Raw genomic sequence first — 20,458 nt, 5'->3', positions numbered from 1 at the left:
ACACAGAAGCAATGCTCCTTGGAAGATGACTCACACCACTTTCTGGATAGAGAGGACCACTGGTTTGAAAGAAGGGTCAAAGAGGCCATCTTCGTTACAATTGAACAGTCCTCTCTCAACAGAGGAGGAGGGATAAGATACTATCCATCTCCTGTCTACAACACAGCCCTTTCAGCAATTCCACAACCAATTGCACCCTGATTCAGGTGACCCTGAAGACACAAATAAACCCCTAAGTCAATGGTGGCGAACCTATGGCACGGATGCCAGAGGTGGCACTCAGAGCCCTCTCTGTGGGCACGCGTGCCGTCGCCCCAGTCTTAGGCCTTCAGCTGGGTTTTATAAAACCTTTTCGCTTTAGGCCTCTGCCGCCGTGTACAAAAAAAAAAAGTTCAATCAATCAGTCAATTTCAACTTCTCCCGGGAAAAAAAAAAGATCTTGCAAAGTTGGAATTGATTGATTGAACTTTTTAGTCCCACCCAGTCTGCTGTTACCACCGCAACCACACCCACCCAATGGGCCACACCCACCCCAATTGGCCATGCCCACCCAATGGGCCACACCTACTCAGCACCCGACGATGCATAAGTGGGTTTTGGGTTGCAGTTTGGGCACTCGGTTTCTAAAAGGTTCACCATCACTGCCCTAAGTGATCTCAACTATTCTCCGTACATTTTAAGATAAGATAAGATAACCTTTATTGTCATTTTTTTTACTGTGGGCACAATGGCACACATCAAAAATGAAATTTAGTTGCCCGTTCTCAAAGTTAACACATACATGACACACATCTAAATGTACTATGTACAACATATGTCTAGACCCACACCCCTACATATACGTAACAAATAAATATTAAACAGTGTCCATCTTGAATATATAACGGAAGGAGGAAGCTTGAGAGTTCACAAGGTTAATGCTGTATGGAATGAAACTATGGCTGAATCTGGATGTTCTGCTGTGGATACCACGGAGCCCCCTCCTCCCAGTAGGTAACAAGGAAAACAGGTCGTGAAGAGGATGTGTAGTGTCCCAGATGATCTTACGGACCCTGCTCGAGCAACGCTTCGGTGCCACGTCCTGGATGGGAGGGAGGGAGCGGCCAATGATCTTTTCGGCCATCCTCACCACTCTCTGCACCACCTTCCTGTCTGAAGCAGAGATGCTTCCAAATCAGACTGTGATGCTGAATGACAGGATGCTCTCAATTGTCCCTCTGTAGAAAGTGGTCAGGACAGGGGAAGGAGGATGTGCTTTTCTCATGCGACGCAGAAAATGCAGGTGCTGCTGTGCCCGCTTCACCAGTTTCTCGCTGTTGTGCGACCAAGCCAGCCTACTTGTTGACTGTACACCCACACCCACTTGTTAGCCTCCAGTCCCCTAATCGTTTTTGTTGCTCTTCTTTGCACTCTTTCCAGAGTTGATGTTCCAACATTTGGTTTTATTGCTTTGAAGGTAGTTTTCTTAAGGTCAGAATGTACAGCAGACTTCAAGTGCTGTGTTACCAGCCCTGGTTAAAAGCAGTAATATAAGCCCTCTCTCTTGCTTGAGAAGCAATCACTTATTCCCCTCTCCAGAGTGGAAGAGAACTGGCTCCCTTCCCAGCTGCCTTTTTACTGTGAAATCCATCAGGGTGGATTCTTATTTCAGCGAAATAATCAATGCAGGCTGTGACCTCTGAATGGGATTTTTTTTCCCCCTGCTGCACCAAAACCATCTCTTCTTCCAAGTCCTAGAAGAAAAAGCACGGCCAGATGAACTGATCCTACTTTATTGTAATCAGTTTAATTACTTTATTGATTTGTGAACTGATTCTGCTTTATGCATTGCAAAGATGCTTCGGGGACTGGAGGCTAAAACATACGAAGGGATGGGTAGGTCTAGTCCAGGGGTAGGCAACCTCGGCTCTTTTATGACTCGTGGACTTCAACTCCCAGAATTCCTGAGCCAGCCATGCTGAGGGGAAAGGGAGAAGTTTCCAAGCTGAGCCATGCTGGCTCAGGAATTCTGGGAGTTGAAGTCCACGAGTCATAAAAGAGCCAAGGTTGCCTACCCCTGGTATAGGGTTTCCTGCCTGAGCAGGGGGTTGGACTAGAAGACCTCCAAGGTCCCTTCCAACTTTGTTATTCTATTCTATACTTAAGAGAGGGCTGTAAAGCACTGTGGAGTGATATATAAGTCTAAGTGCTATTGCACTATTGCTATACCAAGAAAGGCCACGAAGCTCACTTAACAATTTTCTCATTTAGCGATGGAAATTTTGGGCTCATTATTGTGGTCATACACTGAGGTCTACCTGCATTGGCAGGGACAGCTTTTTAATTACTTTTAATTAATTTTACTTTTAATTACTTTCCTACCAAAGAAATGCAGTCCTGAAAACCAGCTGACATAATCAATATTTTTGTAGAAGGCAGAGTGGCTCCAGATTAAACAGTGGCAAACCCCCATTTGGTTACAGCTAAGGAATTCTGGGAGTTGAAGTCCACGAGTCATAAAGCAGCCTAGGCCTAGGCCAGAGGTAGGCAACCTTGGCTCTTTTATGACTCGTGGATTTCAACTCCCAGAATTCCTGAGCCAACATGGCTCAGCTTGGAAACTCTCTCTTTCCCCTCAGCATGGCTGGCACAGGAATTCTGGGAGTTGAAGTCCACGAGTCATAAAAGAGCCAAGGTTGCCTACCCCTGGCCTAGTCTAATGAAAAGAAGGAACTAGGGGTGACATGATAGCAGTCTTCCAATATTTGAGGGGCTATCGCAAAGAAGAGGGGCACAACATATTCTCCAAAGCACTTGAAGGCAAAAGAGGAAGTAATGGATGGAAACTTATCAAAGGGAGATCCAACCTAGAAATTTCTGAGAAATTTCCTGAGACTGAAAACAGTTAATCAGTGGAATGGCTTGCCTCCAGAAGTTCTGGAATGCTCTATCGCTGAAGGTTTTTAAGGACAGCTGTTTATCCAGAATGTTGTAGGTAGGACCTCCTGCTTGGGAAGGGGGTTGAACTAGAAGACCTCCAAGGTGCCATCCAACTCTGTGATTCTGTTATTGTAAGATTACATGAACAGAATCTTGCAAGTGTGAAACTATATTTTTCCACTATTGTTTTTACAGCTCAAGAAACTAGGGAGGATAGAATAGAATAGAATAGAATAGAATAGAATAGAATAGAATTACAAGGAATAGAATAGAATAGAATAGAATAGAATAGAATAGAATAGAATAGAATTACAAGGAATAGAATAGAGTAGAGTAGAGTAGAGTAGAGTAGAGTAGAGTAGAGTAGAGTAGAGTAGAGTAGAGTAGAGTAGAGTAGAATAGAATAGAATAACAGAGTTGGAAGGGATCTTGGAGGTCAACTAGTCTAACCTCCTGCTCAGGCGGGAAACCCTATACCATTTCAGACAAATGGCTGTCCAGTCTCTTCCTAAAAACTTCCAGTGTTGGAGCATTCACAACTTCTGGTTCTGAGTTGTTGTTGTTCCACTGGTTAATTGTTCTCACTGTCAGGAAGTTTCTCCTTAGTTCTAGGTTGCTTCTCTCCTTGGTTAGTTTCCATCCGTTGCTTCTTGTCCTGCCTTCAGGCGCTTTGGAGAATAGCTTGACTCTCTTTTTTTTGAGGCAGTCCCTGAGATATCATATCACCCCTCGTCCTTCTCTTCATTAAACTAGACATACCCAATTCCAGCAGCCGTTCCTTATATGTTTTAGCCTCCAGTCCCCTGATCATCTTTGTTGCTGTTCTCTTTACTCTTTCTAGAGTCTCAACATCTTTTTTACATCATGGTGACCAAAACTGGATGCCGTATTCCAAGTGTGGCCTTACTAAGGCCTTGTAAAGTGGTATTAACACTTCATGTGATCTTAATTCTGTCCCTCTGTTAATGCAGCCCAGCACTGTGTTGGCTTTTTTGGCAGCTGCAGCACACGGCTGGCTCATAGCTAAGTGATTGTCCACTAGGACTCCGAGATGCCTTTCACTTATATCAGGGGTGTCAAACTCAATTTCACTGAGGGCAGCATCAGCACTGCGGTTGCCCTCGGGGGGCCGGGTGGGTGCGGCCAGGGTGGGTGTGGCCTACTGGGTGGGTGTGGCTGGAGTGGGTGTGGCCTACTGGGTGGGCATGGCCAGCTCTACATGGTTTGCGTCAAGGGTGCCTGTGGTGGCCTGGGCAGGAGTGGGACAGATCTGAGGGTCTCTGGCAGAAGGGGGTGGGACCGGGGCAAGTGCCAAGGTGTGGTCCACCGGGGCAAGTGCCAAGATGGCTACCACCAGGGCCAAGGCAGCGGGGGCTGTTCCCTCACTGTTTCCAGGATGGCTTCGTGGGCCACATGAAACCACTTCATGGGCCTTGTGTTTGACATGTCTGACTTATATCATATTATGCCACATCATATATTGCTTGCAGATATTGCTTGCATCATAGTTGTCGTGCAATGTATTTATATATATATAGTGTCTTTCTTAAGCTTGCTTTGGGGTTTGATTGTATGCTAAAGCCTACCTAATTATAGGGGAAAATATTTTTATTTCAGTGAAATATCTTTGGAATGCCTACAATGCAGGGGAGGACAAGGCAGTGGAGATGAGCAATAAATTAACTAAGGAACCATTGTTCCATTGGAGTTTTAACCCGAAGGCACTTCCTTAAGCTGAGGAACTGTTGTAGCATCTGATAAATCCACATAATAAAGATGTCAGAGCTACAGTGTGTATGATATTTACCTCTCCTTGTTGCCAAATTTCACATTTCTTGATTTGTAAAGGCAAAACCCTAGCAATTCATCATTTTTATTTTATCTCTAATCTTTCTTTAGCTTGAAATGTTCCTAGCTAACTTTTTTCTTTCCACATTTCAGTGGGCACATTCTCAGAATAGCTAATAAATGAAAGGATAGTATCCTCAAAGCAATCCAGTGAGGACAGGTTGAGAGAAAGTGAAAAAGCAAGGGGAATCACAGTTAAATAGTAATTAAAATCTGGGTTCTAGATAAAACACTTTAGCCACTGAAATGAGTTTGGATTTTGTGAAGGCCCCTCTGTGTCGAAGTGGTCAAAAACATGAGGACACTCTAAGCTAATCTAATATAGTAGAACCTACTTATCTCCTGTCGTATCTTTACTGTATTTTAAGCATTCATATATAGAGAAGAGAATAAGAATAGAATAGAATAGAATAGAATAGAAGAGAAGAGAAGAGAAGAGAAGAGAAGAGAAGAGAAGAGAAAACAGAGAACAGAGAACAGAACAGAGAATAGAGAATAAGGAAGAGAAGAGAAGAGAAGAGAAGAGAAGAGAAGAGAAGAGAAGAGAAGAGAAGAGAAGAGAAGAGAGAATAAGGAAGAGAAGAGAGAATAAATAGAATAGAATAGAATAGAATAGAATAGAATAGAATAGGATAGGATAGAATCAGAAGGTTGAAATTCCATCCCAGTCAAATGGTTGTCCAGTCTATTCTTGAAAATCTCCATCACTGGAGACAACCCCAGGAGACAAGCTATTATTCTATTGATTAATTGCTCTCACCATCAGAAAAAAAATCACCTAAGTTGTATCTCTCTTTGACAAACTTCCACCCATTAACTCTTGTCTTACCTTCTGGTGCCCTAGAGAATACTTCCCTTTTCTTTGTGACAGCCCATCAAGTACTGGAAGATAGTTATCATGTCCCCTCTAATCCTTCTCTTCAATAAACCAGACTCTAGAGTCTAGACCAGGGGTCTTCAAACTTGGCCCTTTAATGACTTGTGGACTTCAACTCCCAGAATTCCTCAGCCAGGTACGTTGGCTGAGGAATTCTGGGAGTTGAAGTCCACAAGTCATCAAAGGGCCACGTTTGAAGACCCTTGGTCTAGGCCTAGCTAGTCCCTCAACCGTTCAACATATGATAAAAATTACACCCAGCTTGTGTTCCATAGAAGACCTATATATTGTGTGGGTCAAAGGAGGGCTGGGGAGTTATTTCCAGACCCCTCACCCTGGACATAAACTGTTTCAACTCCTTCCTTATATGGCATTGTACACCAAGACAACTATACACAAGGGCAGTTTTTCCCCCCTCGTGTCATCACTCTGATGAACACCTAATTCTCACAGTGATGTCTAATGTCTGTTGTGTATTTGCCCGTGTGGTATGCCTGCAAGTATTATTATTTATCCTTCTTATTATCTTCTTTATTCACCCTTTCTGATTGGTATTATGATTACGATTATCCTTATTCTGTTGTTTTGCACGTACAATGAGGGCTTCCACACCAGAGACAAATTCTTTGTGTGTCTAATCACCCTTACGAATCCCCAAATAAAGTATTCAGTGATTTAGCCTCCAGACTCAGTACCATCTTTGTTGCTCTTGTCTGCAAACTTAATCGATCAAAGATATGCTCAGTTTATGTATAACATTTGAAAATTTCAGGAAAGTGATGAACTGAGGCTTCTGAAGGACAGTTAGATGTTCGATGAATAGTCATTGCTGGCAACTCCAGTCTGACTTTGGCTGGTCTTGAAAAGAATCAACCGGCTCAGGATGGAAAAGAGATTTCACAATCTGAAACTCCCAGAGGTGTCAATTGGGATGAGAAATCACCAATAAACCCACCAGAAATTACTTCCATATTTATTTATTTATTCAGTTTCTATAGCTGCCCAACTCGACCAAGCGACTCTGGGCCGCTCGCAATTCTACCATTATAAAACAATTAAAAAACATTACAACAGTAAAAACATCCACACCATAAATTGCTTATTGCTTCTGAGAAACGTAAACTGAGAATAAAATTCCTGTTCCTAAGTTGTGAAGTGAGTTGTCTCAGGACACTGCAAGTGTCATAAATATGGGCCAGTTGCCCAGTTTCTGAATTTTGATCACGTGACTACGTGTGAGAACCGGTCATAAGTCACTTTTTTTCAGTGCTGTTATAACTTCAAACGTTCACTAAACGAATGATTGTAAGTCAAGGATGATCTGTCAGTGGACTTTTACATAGTGCCCAGGAGCTGAACTTGATTCAAGGGGGATTGTGTCTTTTTTGTGCAGCTAGAATAAATTTGAGGTAAGCTGGGGAGACCGATCTGTGCTAACAGTGCTAAATTGCAGCGTGTCTCTCTCTCTCTCTCTCTCTCTCTCTCTCTCTCTCTCTCTGTGTGTGTGTGTGTGTGTTTACATCCCGTATTGATTAAAGCACCAGGAATAGCTTTAATTCGGTTCCAACCGGCTCCTGGCCCAGACATATGCCAAACGATTGCACTGCTTTTTTTTTTGGAGAAAGGAAATGCAATTCCCCGTACAGGATTAATGCCAGAACACATTTTGTAGAATTAATCTGCTTTTCAAATTTGCCAGGGAAGCTTTTAATGGAAGGTTATTGCAAACTTGATTCTCTTCGCTTCTCTTTGGACATTCTTTTCTGTCTTCCTTTCGTGCAGCTGCCAAGAAAACTGAATCCTCTTCAAAATTGCACAAGGCTGTTCCCGTACTATTGCTGGCTGACCGTGCACTTTTGGAACGTAGCTAAAATAGGTAGTTCTTACGACCTAAAATTGAGCCCAACATTTCTGCTACTAAGTGAAACATTGGCTAAGGGAATTTTGCTCCATTTTTTGACCTTTCTTGCCACAGTTGTTAAGTGAATCACTGCGCTTGTTAAATTACTAACAGGGTTGTTAAGTTAAGTTGAGTTGAGTTGAGTTGAGTCGAGTCAATTCATGTCACATCACGTCAAGTCATCATGTCACATCAAGTCAAGTTAAGTTACATCACATCAAGTCAAGTCATCATGTCACGTTAAGTTAAGCTAAGCTAAGTTACTTTATGTTACGTTACATTATGTTAAGTTATGTCATGTCAAGTCAAGTCAAGTCAAGTCACGTCACATTACGTTATATTACGTTAAGTTATGTTAAGTTACGTTACGTTACGTTAAGTTAAGTTAAGTTAAGTTACGTTAAGTTACATCATGTCAAGTCAAGTCAAGTTACATTATGTTACGTTAAGTTATGTTACGTTACATTACATTACGTTGTTATGTTACGTTACGTGAATCTGCCTTCCCCCATTGACTTTGCTTGTCGGAAGGTCACAAAAGGAGATCATGTGACCCCAGGCCACGGCAACTGTCATAAATATGAGCCAGCTCCCAAGTGTCTGAATTTTGATTACATGATCATGGGGATGTGGCAGCGGTCATTAAGAGTAAAAAATGGTCATAAGCCACTTTTTTCAATGCCGTTGTAACTTTGAACAGACATTAAACAAACGGTTATAGGTCAAGGACTCACAATATTTGTCATGAGAAAAAGCGCAAGAGAAGCCCACAGCTATGGAGTGTCATTGGGTGCCACCAAAAATGGATAGAAAACAGTGAACTGCATGGCAGGGTTGACTTTGACTTTGACTTCTGACAAAGTCGCAAAAGGGGATCATTTGACACCCCCCCCCCGGGACACTGCAACCATCATAAATATGAGTCAGGTGCCAAGTGTCTGAATTTTGATCACGTGACCAGGGGGATGCTGCAATGGTTGTAAGTGTGAAAAACCGTCGTTAAGTCCCTATTTTTTCCAGCACTGCCATAACTTTGAATGGATATTAAATGAGATAAGATAAGATAACCTTTATTGTCATTTTTTTTTTACTGTGGGCACAACGGCACACATCAAAAAATGAAATTTAGTTGCCCGCTCTCAAAGTGAAACACATACATGACACAAACCTAAACATACTATATTCAACATATGTATAGACCCACACCCCTACAAATATGTAACAAATAACTATTAAATACTATCCATCTTGAATATATAACGGAAGGAGGAAGCTTGAGAGTTCACAAGGTTAATGCTGTATGGAACGAAACTCTGGCTGAATCTGGATGTTCTTCTACGGATACACGAAGCCCCCTCCTCCCAGAAGGTAACAAGGAAAACAGGTTGTAAAGAGGATGTGTCATGTCCTAGATGATCTTACGGATCCTGCTCAAGCAGCGCTTCTGTGCCATGTCCTGGATGGGAGGGAGGGAACTGCCAATGATCTTTTCGGCCGTCCTCACCACTCTCTGTACCGCCTTCCTGTCTGAAGCAGGGATGCCTCCAAACCAGACTGTGATGCCGTATGACAGGATGCTCTCGATCGTCCCCCTGTAGAAAGTGGTCAGGACAGGGGAAGGAAGATGTGCCTTTCTCATCCGTACGTTGAGGACTAACTGTCATGCAAGGTGTCGGAGTGGTTTTGTGTTGTGTTCTCTTCTTAAAACACTGAACAAATGTCTCACTTAGCAACAGCAGTTTTGGGCTTGGAGAGCTGTACACCACAAAATTTCATTTTAACGCCTGCCGATTAGTGTACGTTCAAAGGGGTAATAAAGTTATTATTCTGTTCTAACGGTTCGTGTTTACAGATCTGCAGGGTGGATTCTTTATCTGTTTAAGCCCTCTTCCTTATTTTTTTTCCCCTTACTCTGTCTCTAGGCTGGCATGATCAAAGTTGGTGAAGAGGAATTTTTCATTGAGCCCCTGGAGAAAGGCCGACAAATGGAGGAGGAGAAAGGACGGCTTCACAGGGTTTATAGGAGGTCAGCAATTGCCCAGAATTCATCCGATATTCTCCCTGATTTCCAAAGTAAAGGTATAGCTTCTGTCTACGGATCATTTCATTTACCGTCTCTTTTGTTCTTTTCCTCAAGGTTTATACGCCACAGGTAGTTCTCGAGTTACAACCATTCATTTCGTTGTTAGTTACAACAGCCCTGGGAAAAAAAAAAGCAACTTAAGACCCTTTTTCACACACAATTGTCGCAGCTTCCCCGCGGCATGGGATCAAAATTCAGATGCTCGGTGACTGACTCATATTTATGACGGTTGCACTGTCCTGGGGTCTTGGGCGATCCCCTTTTGTGGCCTTCTCACAAGCCAAATCAATGGGGGAAGCCCGATATCACTTAACATCCGTGATACTAACTTAAGAACTGTGGCAAAAAAAAAAGTTGTAAAAGGGGGGCAAAATTCACTTAATTGTTTTGCTTAGCAAAGAAATTTTGGGCTCGTAAGTTGAGGACTACCTGTATCTGTCGCTTTTCTTTGTTGGAAAAACTGTGGCGTGATTCAGTTCAGTTGCTCAGTACTTTTAGAATCTCTTTGGCTGGGAATCGATGCTTCCGATCAATATCAGAGATCCAATTTGGCCTGGATCAATAGAGGAGGCAGGGTCCCTGAAACTAGTCTAGACTAGAGCATAGAAGATAAGGTCGTATTGATCCACTAGGAACAGAGACATCAAAGTCTTCGTGTCGATTAGCAAATAGAGGAATGCTTGTTTACTTGGTATTTTAACTTTTTTTTTTTGAAACTTAATAAAGTGGGTTTAAAAAAAACCAGTCTCCAGGGCTGAATAGCATAACTGGGAATGGTGTGGGGGCTGAATAGCATAACTGGGAATGGTGTGGGGGAAAGATCTCAAAAATAATATGGACTAGTAACTCTGATTCTTAATTCAAAAACCGAAGGAAGTTTCAAATCTGTAGGAAGGCATAGAAGAGTCTAGACACGGTTGTTGTGTGAAATCATCCAGTTGCTTTTATTTAACTTTTTTTTTGACTTCTAAGAACAAGCTGGCCCTGGGTGACCCTTGGGAGGACTTGGTTAGGCGCCCATTTCAGCCAGACAAAACTTTCTTGATTTTTTTCCAGCCACACCAAAATCTGTTCAGAAATCAAAAGTTTACTCAAGAGCAGGGGTGTCACACTCAATTTCATTGAGGGTCGCATTAGCATTGCGGTTGTCCTCGGGGGGGGCAGGGTAGATGTGGCCAGGGTGGGCACAGGCTACTGAGTGGGCATGGCTGGAGTGGGCGTGGCCTACTGGGTGGGCATGGTCAGCTCTACATCGTTTGTGTCAAGGGTGCCTGTGGGGACCTGGGCAGGAGTGGGACAGATCTGAGGGTCTCTGGCAGAAGGGGGTGGGATTGGGGCAAGTGCCAAGGCATGGTCCACTGGAAGAGCCTGCTGAAACCCCTCCCCTGGAGCCCATCAAGCCGGATATGTGAAGTAGGCGAGGGCCATTTGCTGGCCACTTCCAGGCGATGGTGCATGTCTTCATTCCTCACAAAGGGTGACACCTCCCCAGCGCGCGCCCAGGGTGCAGGGCCAACGCGGCAGGGGCTGGTCCCTCGCTGTGTCCAGACGGCCTTGTGGAGCTAAGACTGAATGTGTTTCAGCATAGATGGCCACCACAAAATTGTACATTGGCTCCCGGGCGGCCAGGGCTGGGGCCAAGGCCGCGGGGGCCATTCCCTCACTGTTTCCAGGATGGCTTCGCGGGCCACATGAAACCATGTCGCAGGCCGCATCAGGTCCCCGGGCCTTATGTTTGACATGTCTGCTCAAGAGTAAGCCCTTGTTCTGCCATAGACCATCTGATGGCTGTGGAGGGGCTGTGGAGAACTTCAGTAGGATTCCATAAAAGAGGCTCCAGAATGCACAGAGGTGCAAATATATTCAATGTTTGCAGTTATCAGCCTGCACAGCCATGTTCTAAATTGGCTGTGCCTGCATCCTGTGGGCAAAGACAGCTGGCAAATTCCAAAGCTGTAAAAAGATGCAGCGACTTTAAGGATACGAAAGGATATGTGGTCCCATGCAGTCTGAAACAACCTTTGGAAGGGTTTGCCAATACGCCTATTAGGATACCCTTTAAAGTTGCTGGGTCATCCTGGAAAAAGACATAGCTGCTTTCAAGGGTTGCAGATACAGTAGTGGCCTAAATTGTGGAAACCTTTTGGGAAAAGTGTACAGTAGAAATGCTCTTCTCCAGTGAGTCCTTCCTTCTCATTAGGTGGCTAAAGTATTTGAGTTTCAACTTCAGGATCTGGCCTTCTAAAGAGCAGTCAGGGTTGATCTCCTCTAGGACTGACCGGTTTGATNACTTTTGTTGGCAGGGTGATGTCTCTGCTTTTGAGTATGCTGTCTAGATTTCCCGTAGCTTTATAAACTAATAAAACTTTGAATATTAAAAAATAAATAAATTGAGAAGAACCGTTACACATCCCTCTTCCCAGCCAAGATCAGTCAGAATCTTGTCCCCATTCAACCTGGCAAGGAAGAGGATCCAACGAAGGAACACGGCCTAAAGCAGAATTCTCTACCCAGTGTGGCACGTAAGGGAACAGCGATCCTTTGAGGAACTTTTCTTCAAGAGCCAAACTACTGGGCAGTCCCGTTTCATAAATAAATAGGGAACAGCTCCAAAGAAACTGAGGCAGGCAATTAAGCTGTGTTGGCCGGCCAGAATGTCTTCCTGACGTGTTCGTGAACATCTTCTGGGTCACTATAAAACGTCTTTCTCCCTTTGGGCTGTCACACGCAAACAGATATGCACCTATCCTAAACATCTGAACAGATTTGGTCTGGCTGGAAAAAAAACAAGAAAGTTTTGTCTGGCTGGAATGGGAGCTGAGCCAAGTCCTCCCAAGGGTCACACAGGGTCAGCTTGTTCCTGGAAGCCAAAAAAAAAAAGTTAAATAAAAGCGACTGGATGATTTCACACAATCAGCAAGTCTAGACTCCTATAGATTTGAAACTTCGTTCGGTTTTCGAATTTAGAAGCAGAGTTACTAGTCCATATTATTTCGGGGATCTTCCCCCACCGCTATTCCCAGTTATGCTATTCAATTATTATTATTATTATTGTTGTTATTGTTGTTGTTGTTGTTATTATTATTATTATTATTATTATTATTATTATTATTGATCATCACACAGTCAGCCAGATGTTCAGACTGGATTTGGCATTTTTGTCTACCTATCGAGTCCTTACCAAGGACCTGGGACAGGCAGATGTGGATGTTTGATGGTGTTACAGATATCGTCGTGGGATGGAAGCGGTTCCTAGTGAGGCCGCCTTTTGCAATTGACTAATGGTGAATTTGTCAATATTATTATTATGGATCATCGCACAGTCAGCCAGATGTTCAAACTGGATTTGGCATTTTTCTCTACCTATCGAGTCCTTCCCAAGGACCTGGGATAGGCAGATGTGGATGTTGGGTGGTGTTACAGATATCGTCGCAGGATGGAAGCAGTTCCTAGTAAGGCTGCCCTTTGCAATTGACTAATGGCATATTTGTCAATGCCGATGATGGTGTTCAAGTGGTGCTCCAGTTGTTTTGGGATTGCACCCAAGGCGCCTATTACTATTGGTACTATCCTTGCTTGCCTTTGCCACAGTCTTTCTATTTCTATTTGTAGGTCTTTGTATTTTGTTATCTTCTCCAGTTCTTTCTCGTCTATTCTGCTGTCTCCAGGCACTGCCACGTCTACTATCCAGACTTTTTTGTCTTTCTTATCGACAATTGTTATGTCCGGGGTGTTATGTTGCAGGTGCTTGTCTGTTTGAATTCTGAAGTCCCAGAGCAGTTTAACTTTATTATTTTCTATGACTTTCTCTATTTTATGATCCCACCAGTTCTTGCTTACAGGCAAATGATATTTCTTGCAGATCTTCCAATGCACCATTGTTGCTACTTTGTCATGCCGCTGCTTGTAGTCAGTCTGTGCGATCTTCTTGCAGCAGCTTACCAGGTGGTCCACTGTTTCTTCAGCGTCTTTGCATAGGCGACACTTACTGTCTGTTGCTGTCTTCTCAATTTTGACTTTGTACACATTTGTCCTTAAGCCTTGGTCTTGTGCAGCCAGAATTAGTCCCTCGGTCTCTTTCTTCAACTTTCCTGCTCTTAGCCATTGCCAGGTCTTGTTATTATCTGCTTTCCCAGCTATATTTTTTAATGTACTGGCCATGTATTATTATTATTATTATTATTATTATTATTATTATTATTATTATTATTATTATTATTATTATTACTATTACTATTACTATTACTATTACTATTACTATTACTATTACTACAAAACAGGGGTTAAATAACAGCCCTGGAGATTGTTCTTTTTAAACCAACTTGATTAAGTTTTAAAAAAAAGTTAAAATACAAAGTAACAAAACAAAAAATGTTGTTTTTAGTAATACGGTTGTTCAGTGAATCTCGCTTCCCTATTCACTTTGCTTGTCAGAAGGTTGCAAAAGATGATCACGCGACCCAGAGACCTTGTGACCGTCATAAATATGAGTCAGATGCCAAGTGTCTGAATTTTGATCACGTGACCATGAGGAGGTTGCAACAGTCGTAAGTATGAAAAGTGGCCATAAGTCGCTTTTTTTCAGTGCCGTTTTAACTTTGAAACCATCACTAAATGAACTGTGATAAGTCAAGGACTACCTGTAATTGTTAGCTTAACCTAGTTAGGGAACAGACCATAAAAGGTGGTTCAATGGTATCCCGGCACGCCCTGTCACTCAATGCTTGCACAGTCAGCGTGGGTCTGCATGAATTTCTTTTGGCTGAAAACCCACCTTTTCCCCACATTTCCCACAATTTGTTTGGCTTTGTGCATTAGGCATGTAGAGGTACAACTGAGAAAGCACTGGGCAGATGTTGGCAGAATCTCCTAGCGAAGTCTCCGTTTCCCTCTCGGTGGGACTTGGCGAACTAATAAAAATTGCTTGCATTTTTCAAGCGTTGAGAGATACATTAGTCGTTGCTAGCTACAAAGATTCACAAATGTTCCCCAGTGGGCAAGAGACTCTGTTTTTCTCACACTCTGCCGTTCCACCCTCTGTGGGAATCAGGACTCCTTTATATAAAATGGCTGGTGGTAATTTGGAGAGCAACAATCATAAAAAGTGTCCTTCAGTTAAGAAGCAGACATCCAAACTCTATACGCATCCTTCGTTTATGGCAGGGGTGTCAAACTCAATTTCATTGAGGGCTGCATCAGCATTGTGGTTGCCCTCAGGGGTGTGTGTGGCCAGGGTGAGTGTGGCCTACTGGGTGGGTGTGGATGGAGAGGGTGTGGCCTATTGGGTGGGCATGGCCAGCTCTACATCATTCACATCAAGGGTGCCTGTGGGGGCCTGGGCAGGAGTGGGACAGATCTGAGGGTCTCTGGCAGAAGGGGGTGGGACCGGGGCAGAGCCCATCAAGCCGGATATGTGAAGTAGGCGAGGGCCATTTGCTGGCCACTTCCAGGTGATGGTGCATTTCTTCATTCCCCACAAAGGGTGACACCTTCCTAGCATGCACCCAGGGGGCGGGGCTGACGCGGCAGGGGCTGATTCCTCGCTGTTTCTGGACGGCCTTGTGGAGCTAAAACTGAATGCATTTCAGCATAGATGGCCACCACAAAATTGTACATTGGCTCCCGGCTGACCTGGGCCAGGGCCAAGGCAGCGGGGGCTGTTCTCTCACTGTTTCCAGGATGGCTTCGCGGGCCACATGAAACCACTTCACGGACCGCATCCGGCCCCCGGGCCTTGTGTTTGACATGTCTGGTTTATGGGAAGTCTACTCCCAAATGAGGAAGCCCAGGCAGTTCCAATGAATATAATGGTTTATTTTATTTATTTATTTATTTATTTGTTTGGATTTTTATCCCGCCCTTCTCCTTACGGACTCAGGGCGGCTGACAGCCTGGTAAAACAAATACAGAGATAAAAATACCCACTTTAAAACCTAATTAAAATGAAATATTTGATGTGGCCTGTGTCAATTTAAAATTATTCTTAAAACCCCACTAAAAATTCCCCCTANGTCTTAAGGGCGCGGCGGAAGGAAGGGAGATCCGGGATCACCCGGATCTCTGGGGGTAGTTCGTTCCAGAGGGTGGGAGCTCCCACCGAGAAGGCCCTCCCCCTGGGGGTCGCCAGCCGGCACTGTCTGGCTGACAGCACCCTGAGGAGACCCACTCTGTGGGAGCGTACCGGCCGATGGGAGGTAATCTGCGGCAGAAAGCTGATCACTCTGAACAGCTAACTGTCAAAGCAAAGAATCAGTGGAATTCAAGGTTGGCTGGACTTAGATCAGAGGTCCCCAATGTCATGGTTCCGACAGATGAAACTCTTCAAAAGAACTTCGAGGCATTGTTTATCTTAAATAATCTTTTATTCGAGTGGCATAATATCGGCACTGCATAATCGAAGCCAAAAACTGAATTCCCCTGCCCTGAGGACATAATATCAAAGCACAATTCTCTCCTCCAATTAACGGTCATAAATCACATTCCCCAATTAGCTTGAAGCGGGGGCTTCTTCTCCAGCTCTCCAGCCGGCCAATTCTTTATCAACTCTGGGCTCAATAACCTTGATTCTCATGCTAGGTTTAGTGTTGTTCTGTCTAGCTGGACTCTCATTCACATCTCCCCTCTCCTAGCATCATCTAACTCTAAAAGAGAAAGGAAAAAAAGATGGCTACATTTTCATCTCTTGTCAATGCAAAACATCCAATGTTAGCAGCATTGACACCCAACCTTTTGGGCACCAGGGACCGGTTCCATGGAGAAAGGTTTTTCTGTGGACCAGAAAGTGTGTGGTTTTGTGTGCTGCCTGCATCCCACGGAGGGGGCTTTGCTTGTTTGTGCGGACCGGTTGCTGGCATGTTGCAACCCGGTACTGGTCCATGGACCGGAGGTTGGGGACCCCTGACTTAGATCATTTGTGGGTGCGAAGGGATTCGAGACTAATGACACATTTGACCCCTCCCTTGGGCTCAGCCTAGTCCTTTCCTACACTTGAGTCTCGTCAGAGTGAGCCAATCTATTACTTAATCAGTGAAGGTCCCCAGATCTTAAATATCGTATTGAAAAAAAAATCAGCATTGGATTAGAATAAAATGCTCTGTGTGGTGTTTTCTGAGCATGGTTGTTTTCTTGTAGAAATTTCATTATCCAGTTAGGTAACAGCATCAGTGCTAGAAAGGAGTGGGGTTAATGTACAGTGATTTGCTATGTCAGTATAGCTGGGAGTGCTGTTTCCTTCTTGGTAGTTCCTTGTTTAGGCTGTTGTTTACTGTTTGACTGTCTGAGTTGGTAGTTCCTTCAATGGGGTATTACTTGCCACTTTCAACTGTAAAACTGTGAGCATCGTAGACCAAACAAAGTCCAAAAATACTAGAGAATTTCTAGAAGCCTGGAACTTAGAGAAATCAGCCATCAACGGGTGCATAGAGATCAACAACATATACACACCATTCAAAAAAGACTCAAAATGCTAAAAGACCAAGAGTCTTTTGTCAGCACTCCATGTCCAGATAATCAGAGATTAACACCAAGATTAACACTAGACGAACAATCAAGAAGTAAACAATATCCCAGTCAAGGAACAACCAACACAGACAACAAGCTAACAGTAAACCACCATCTAATCAAGGAACCACCAAGAATACTCCCAGCAGCACTCAAGAAACATCTTGGGCCATGAAAATCTGCAAGAAAACCACCAAGCTCAGAAAGCGCCAAGAACCCGTGAGCTACAAATATACGAATATTGATCAAATCCTCTGAATGATACAAGATTCCAAGGGCAAATATTGGGCAAAATCAAATCCCCTTGCCGGATTTAGTAAGATTGCACCAGAGAGCATTATTATCATTGGCAGGGCAAAAGAAGAAGAGATATCTTTCATCAGATCGTGTTCTTAAGCATTTCACCCTCTAGGCCGTATATTAAAAAGATTCTTGGATTTTAGTGACTTCGGTAGATCATAAAACTTTTATTGTATGTGTAGTGTTGACATGTGCTCACTGAATCCTCTTACAATCAGATTTGGCAACATCGGGTGGTAGAACTTGCCAACATGCTGAAGACGGAGAAACACAAAAATTGAAGTCTGAAAATAAATAAAGTATGTAAAAGAGGTGGGGCTCTGATGCTCTGGTTATGGCCATCAGACTTGCCCAGTGAAATGGATGGCATATATATTTAATAAAGTGAGAGATGAGAGATAGAGAGATGATAATTAGATAGATAGATAGATAGATAGATAGATAGATAGATAGATAGATAGATAGATAGATAGATAGATAGATAGATAGATAGATAGAAGAGAGAGAGAAAGAGAGAGAGATACATAGAAAGAAAGATAGAAAGATAGAAAGATAGAAAGATCGATAGATCGATAGATCGATAGATAGATAGAAAGATAGATAGATAGATAGATAGAAGAGAGAGAGAGAGAGAGAGAGAGAAAGAGAGAGAGAGAGATACATAGAAAGAAAGATAGAAAGATAGAAAGATACATAGATACATAGATACATGGGTAGACGGGTAGACAGACAGAGAGACAGACAGAGAGACAGATAGATAGATATAGCAATAGCATGTAGACTTATATAGTGCTTCATAGTATTTTACAGCCCTCCCTAAGTGATTTACAGACTGGGCATATGTTGCCCAACAATCTGGGTCCTCGTTTTACTGACCTCAGAAGGATGGAAGGCTGAGAATTGAACTGCTGGCAGTCACAAGAATTAGCCTGCAATACTGTGTTCAAACTACTGCGCCATCATGGCTCATAGGTAGGCAGGCAGGCAGGCAGGCAGGCAGGCAGGCAGACAGGCAGACAGACAGACAGACAGACAGATAGATAGATAGATAGATAGGTGGATGATATATGGATGGATGGATGGATGGATGGATGGATGGATGGATGGATAGATAGATAGATAGATAGATAGATAGATAGATAGATAGATAGATAGATAGATAGATAGATAGACAGATAGACAATAGCACTTAGACTTTTACAGCCCTCTCTAAGTGGTTTACAGATTCAACATATTGCCCCCAACAATCTGGGTCATCATTTTACCGAAGGTAGCACAAAGGGAGCTTCACACACATGTGTGAGTCCCCACTGCTCACGAAAATGGAGCTGCGTTCTCATCTGCCACTTGCATGAAACCATTTCCTCTCCCCCCCCTCCTGCCGGTCCCCAAAGCTGGAGAGGTTGGGGACCACTGCCTTAGCCCACGTTCCTCTCGAACCATGTATTTTGAAATTAATTGCTCCCTAAAACACAACCTTTGCAATCTTAAAATCTTTTTCTAAATTCCTTTCTGAGCTGCATTGCACAATTCCAAACTGTGCAAAATAATAATAATAATAATAATAATAATAATAATAATAATAATAATAACAACAACAACAACAACAATAATAAAATAAAAATAAAAATAAAAATAAAAATAAAAAACTAACCTCCCTCTTTTGCATGATAACCAGGAAAGTAATCTGTGTAGCATGCACAAAGCAACATTTCCCTGCTGTTCCACAAGCTGTAGGATATTATGGGCACTTTTTTTTTGGTTGTTTCTTTTTCCAACCGGCCAAGATTTATGGGCAAGAACTAATCTGGTGCCAGGAGGAACAGCCATGGTTTCCACAATCTGGGTAGCATTTTGTGGGTTTTCCCTGTAATTTTTCCAGATGCAAATATTTGCATACTGCCGAAGCTCATCGGCCATTGCCAACAGAAAGTAAAGTTAAGACTTTTTCCCCCCAAGCCTCCGTGGAGTGGAATCTTGTCCAAGAATTTGGTTTAAAAATAATACGAATAATTTCGGCTGAGCTTTGCATGTCTCTTTCTACTTATAGCACAGCTTCTGTGCATCTTTTGAGCTTTATAATACATCTGTCAGGAGGCAAAAACGATTTATCTTATTTTTATTTATTTATTCGTCAAGCGAAAATTTGAAATTCGAACGAACGAAAGGAAAAAAAAACAAAATGTGACAGGGATGAAACTCACGTATTAACATGAGGCTCCCTTAGGAATCTCTTAAATCAGGGGTCCCCAACCTCCAGTCTGTGTACTGGCACCGGTCCACGGCACGCCCAAAACTGGGCCATGCAAACAAGCGAAGCTCCATCCACGAGATGCAGGCAGCCCCCCCCCCCGGTCCACGGAAAAATCTTTCTCCACGGAACTGGTCCCTGGTGCCCAAAAGGTTAGGGGCCGCTGTCTTGAATACGGGATGAGGTCCACAGAAAATAAGTTGGGATTATAAACTGTGAAAGTTAGTAGCTGAGACAATTGGGTAAGATAAAACTGATCAAGGAGAGAAGCAACCTGGAATTAAGGAGAAACTTCCTGACAATGAGGACAATCAACCAGTGGAACAGCTTGCCCCCAGAAATCGAGGGTGCTCCATCACTGGAGATTTTTAAGAAGAGGCTAGACAATCACCTGTCTGAAATGGTATAGGTTCTCTTGTTTGAGCAAGGGGCTGGACTAGAAGCTCTCCAAGGTCCCTTCCAGTTCTATTCTATTCTATTCTATTCTATTCTATTCTATTCTTTACAATGCCTTGGTAAGGCCACACTTGGAATACTGCATCCAGTTTTGGTCACCACGATGTAAAAAAGATGTTGAGACTCTAGAAAGAGGGCAGAGAAGAGCAACAAAGATGATCAGGGGACTGGAGGCTAAAAGATATAAGGAATGGTTGCTGGAATTGGGTATGTCTAGTTTAATGAAGAGAAGGACGAGTGGGGACATGATAGCAGCCTTCCAATATCTCAGGGGCTGCCCCAAAGAAGAGGGAGTCAAGCTATTCTCCAAAGCTCCTGAAGGCA

The 20,458-nt window shown here is 43.3% G+C and overlaps 1 protein-coding gene across 1 annotated transcript in view; it reads left to right on the top strand.

Moving 5' to 3' along the window:
- Positions 1 to 20,458, top strand: part of ADAMTS3 (ADAM metallopeptidase with thrombospondin type 1 motif 3) — a gene marked incomplete at its 3' end in the record, with an annotated part of 118,739 nt that overhangs the window by 13,799 nt on the left and 84,482 nt on the right. The window contains exon 3 of the mRNA XM_015820856.1: positions 9,467 to 9,623. Coding sequence (XP_015676342.1) covers positions 9,467 to 9,623 — 157 coding nt within the window. The remainder of the gene's footprint in view (positions 1 to 9,466; positions 9,624 to 20,458) is intronic.

Source organism: Protobothrops mucrosquamatus, unplaced genomic scaffold (assembly GCF_001527695.2).
Source record: "Protobothrops mucrosquamatus isolate PMUCROS unplaced genomic scaffold, P.Mucros_1.0 scaffold1191, whole genome shotgun sequence".
Classification (NCBI taxonomy): domain Eukaryota; kingdom Metazoa; phylum Chordata; class Lepidosauria; order Squamata; family Viperidae; genus Protobothrops; species Protobothrops mucrosquamatus.
Note: the sequence above shows the minus strand (reverse complement) of the source record. Positions and strands in the feature narration are given on the sequence as shown.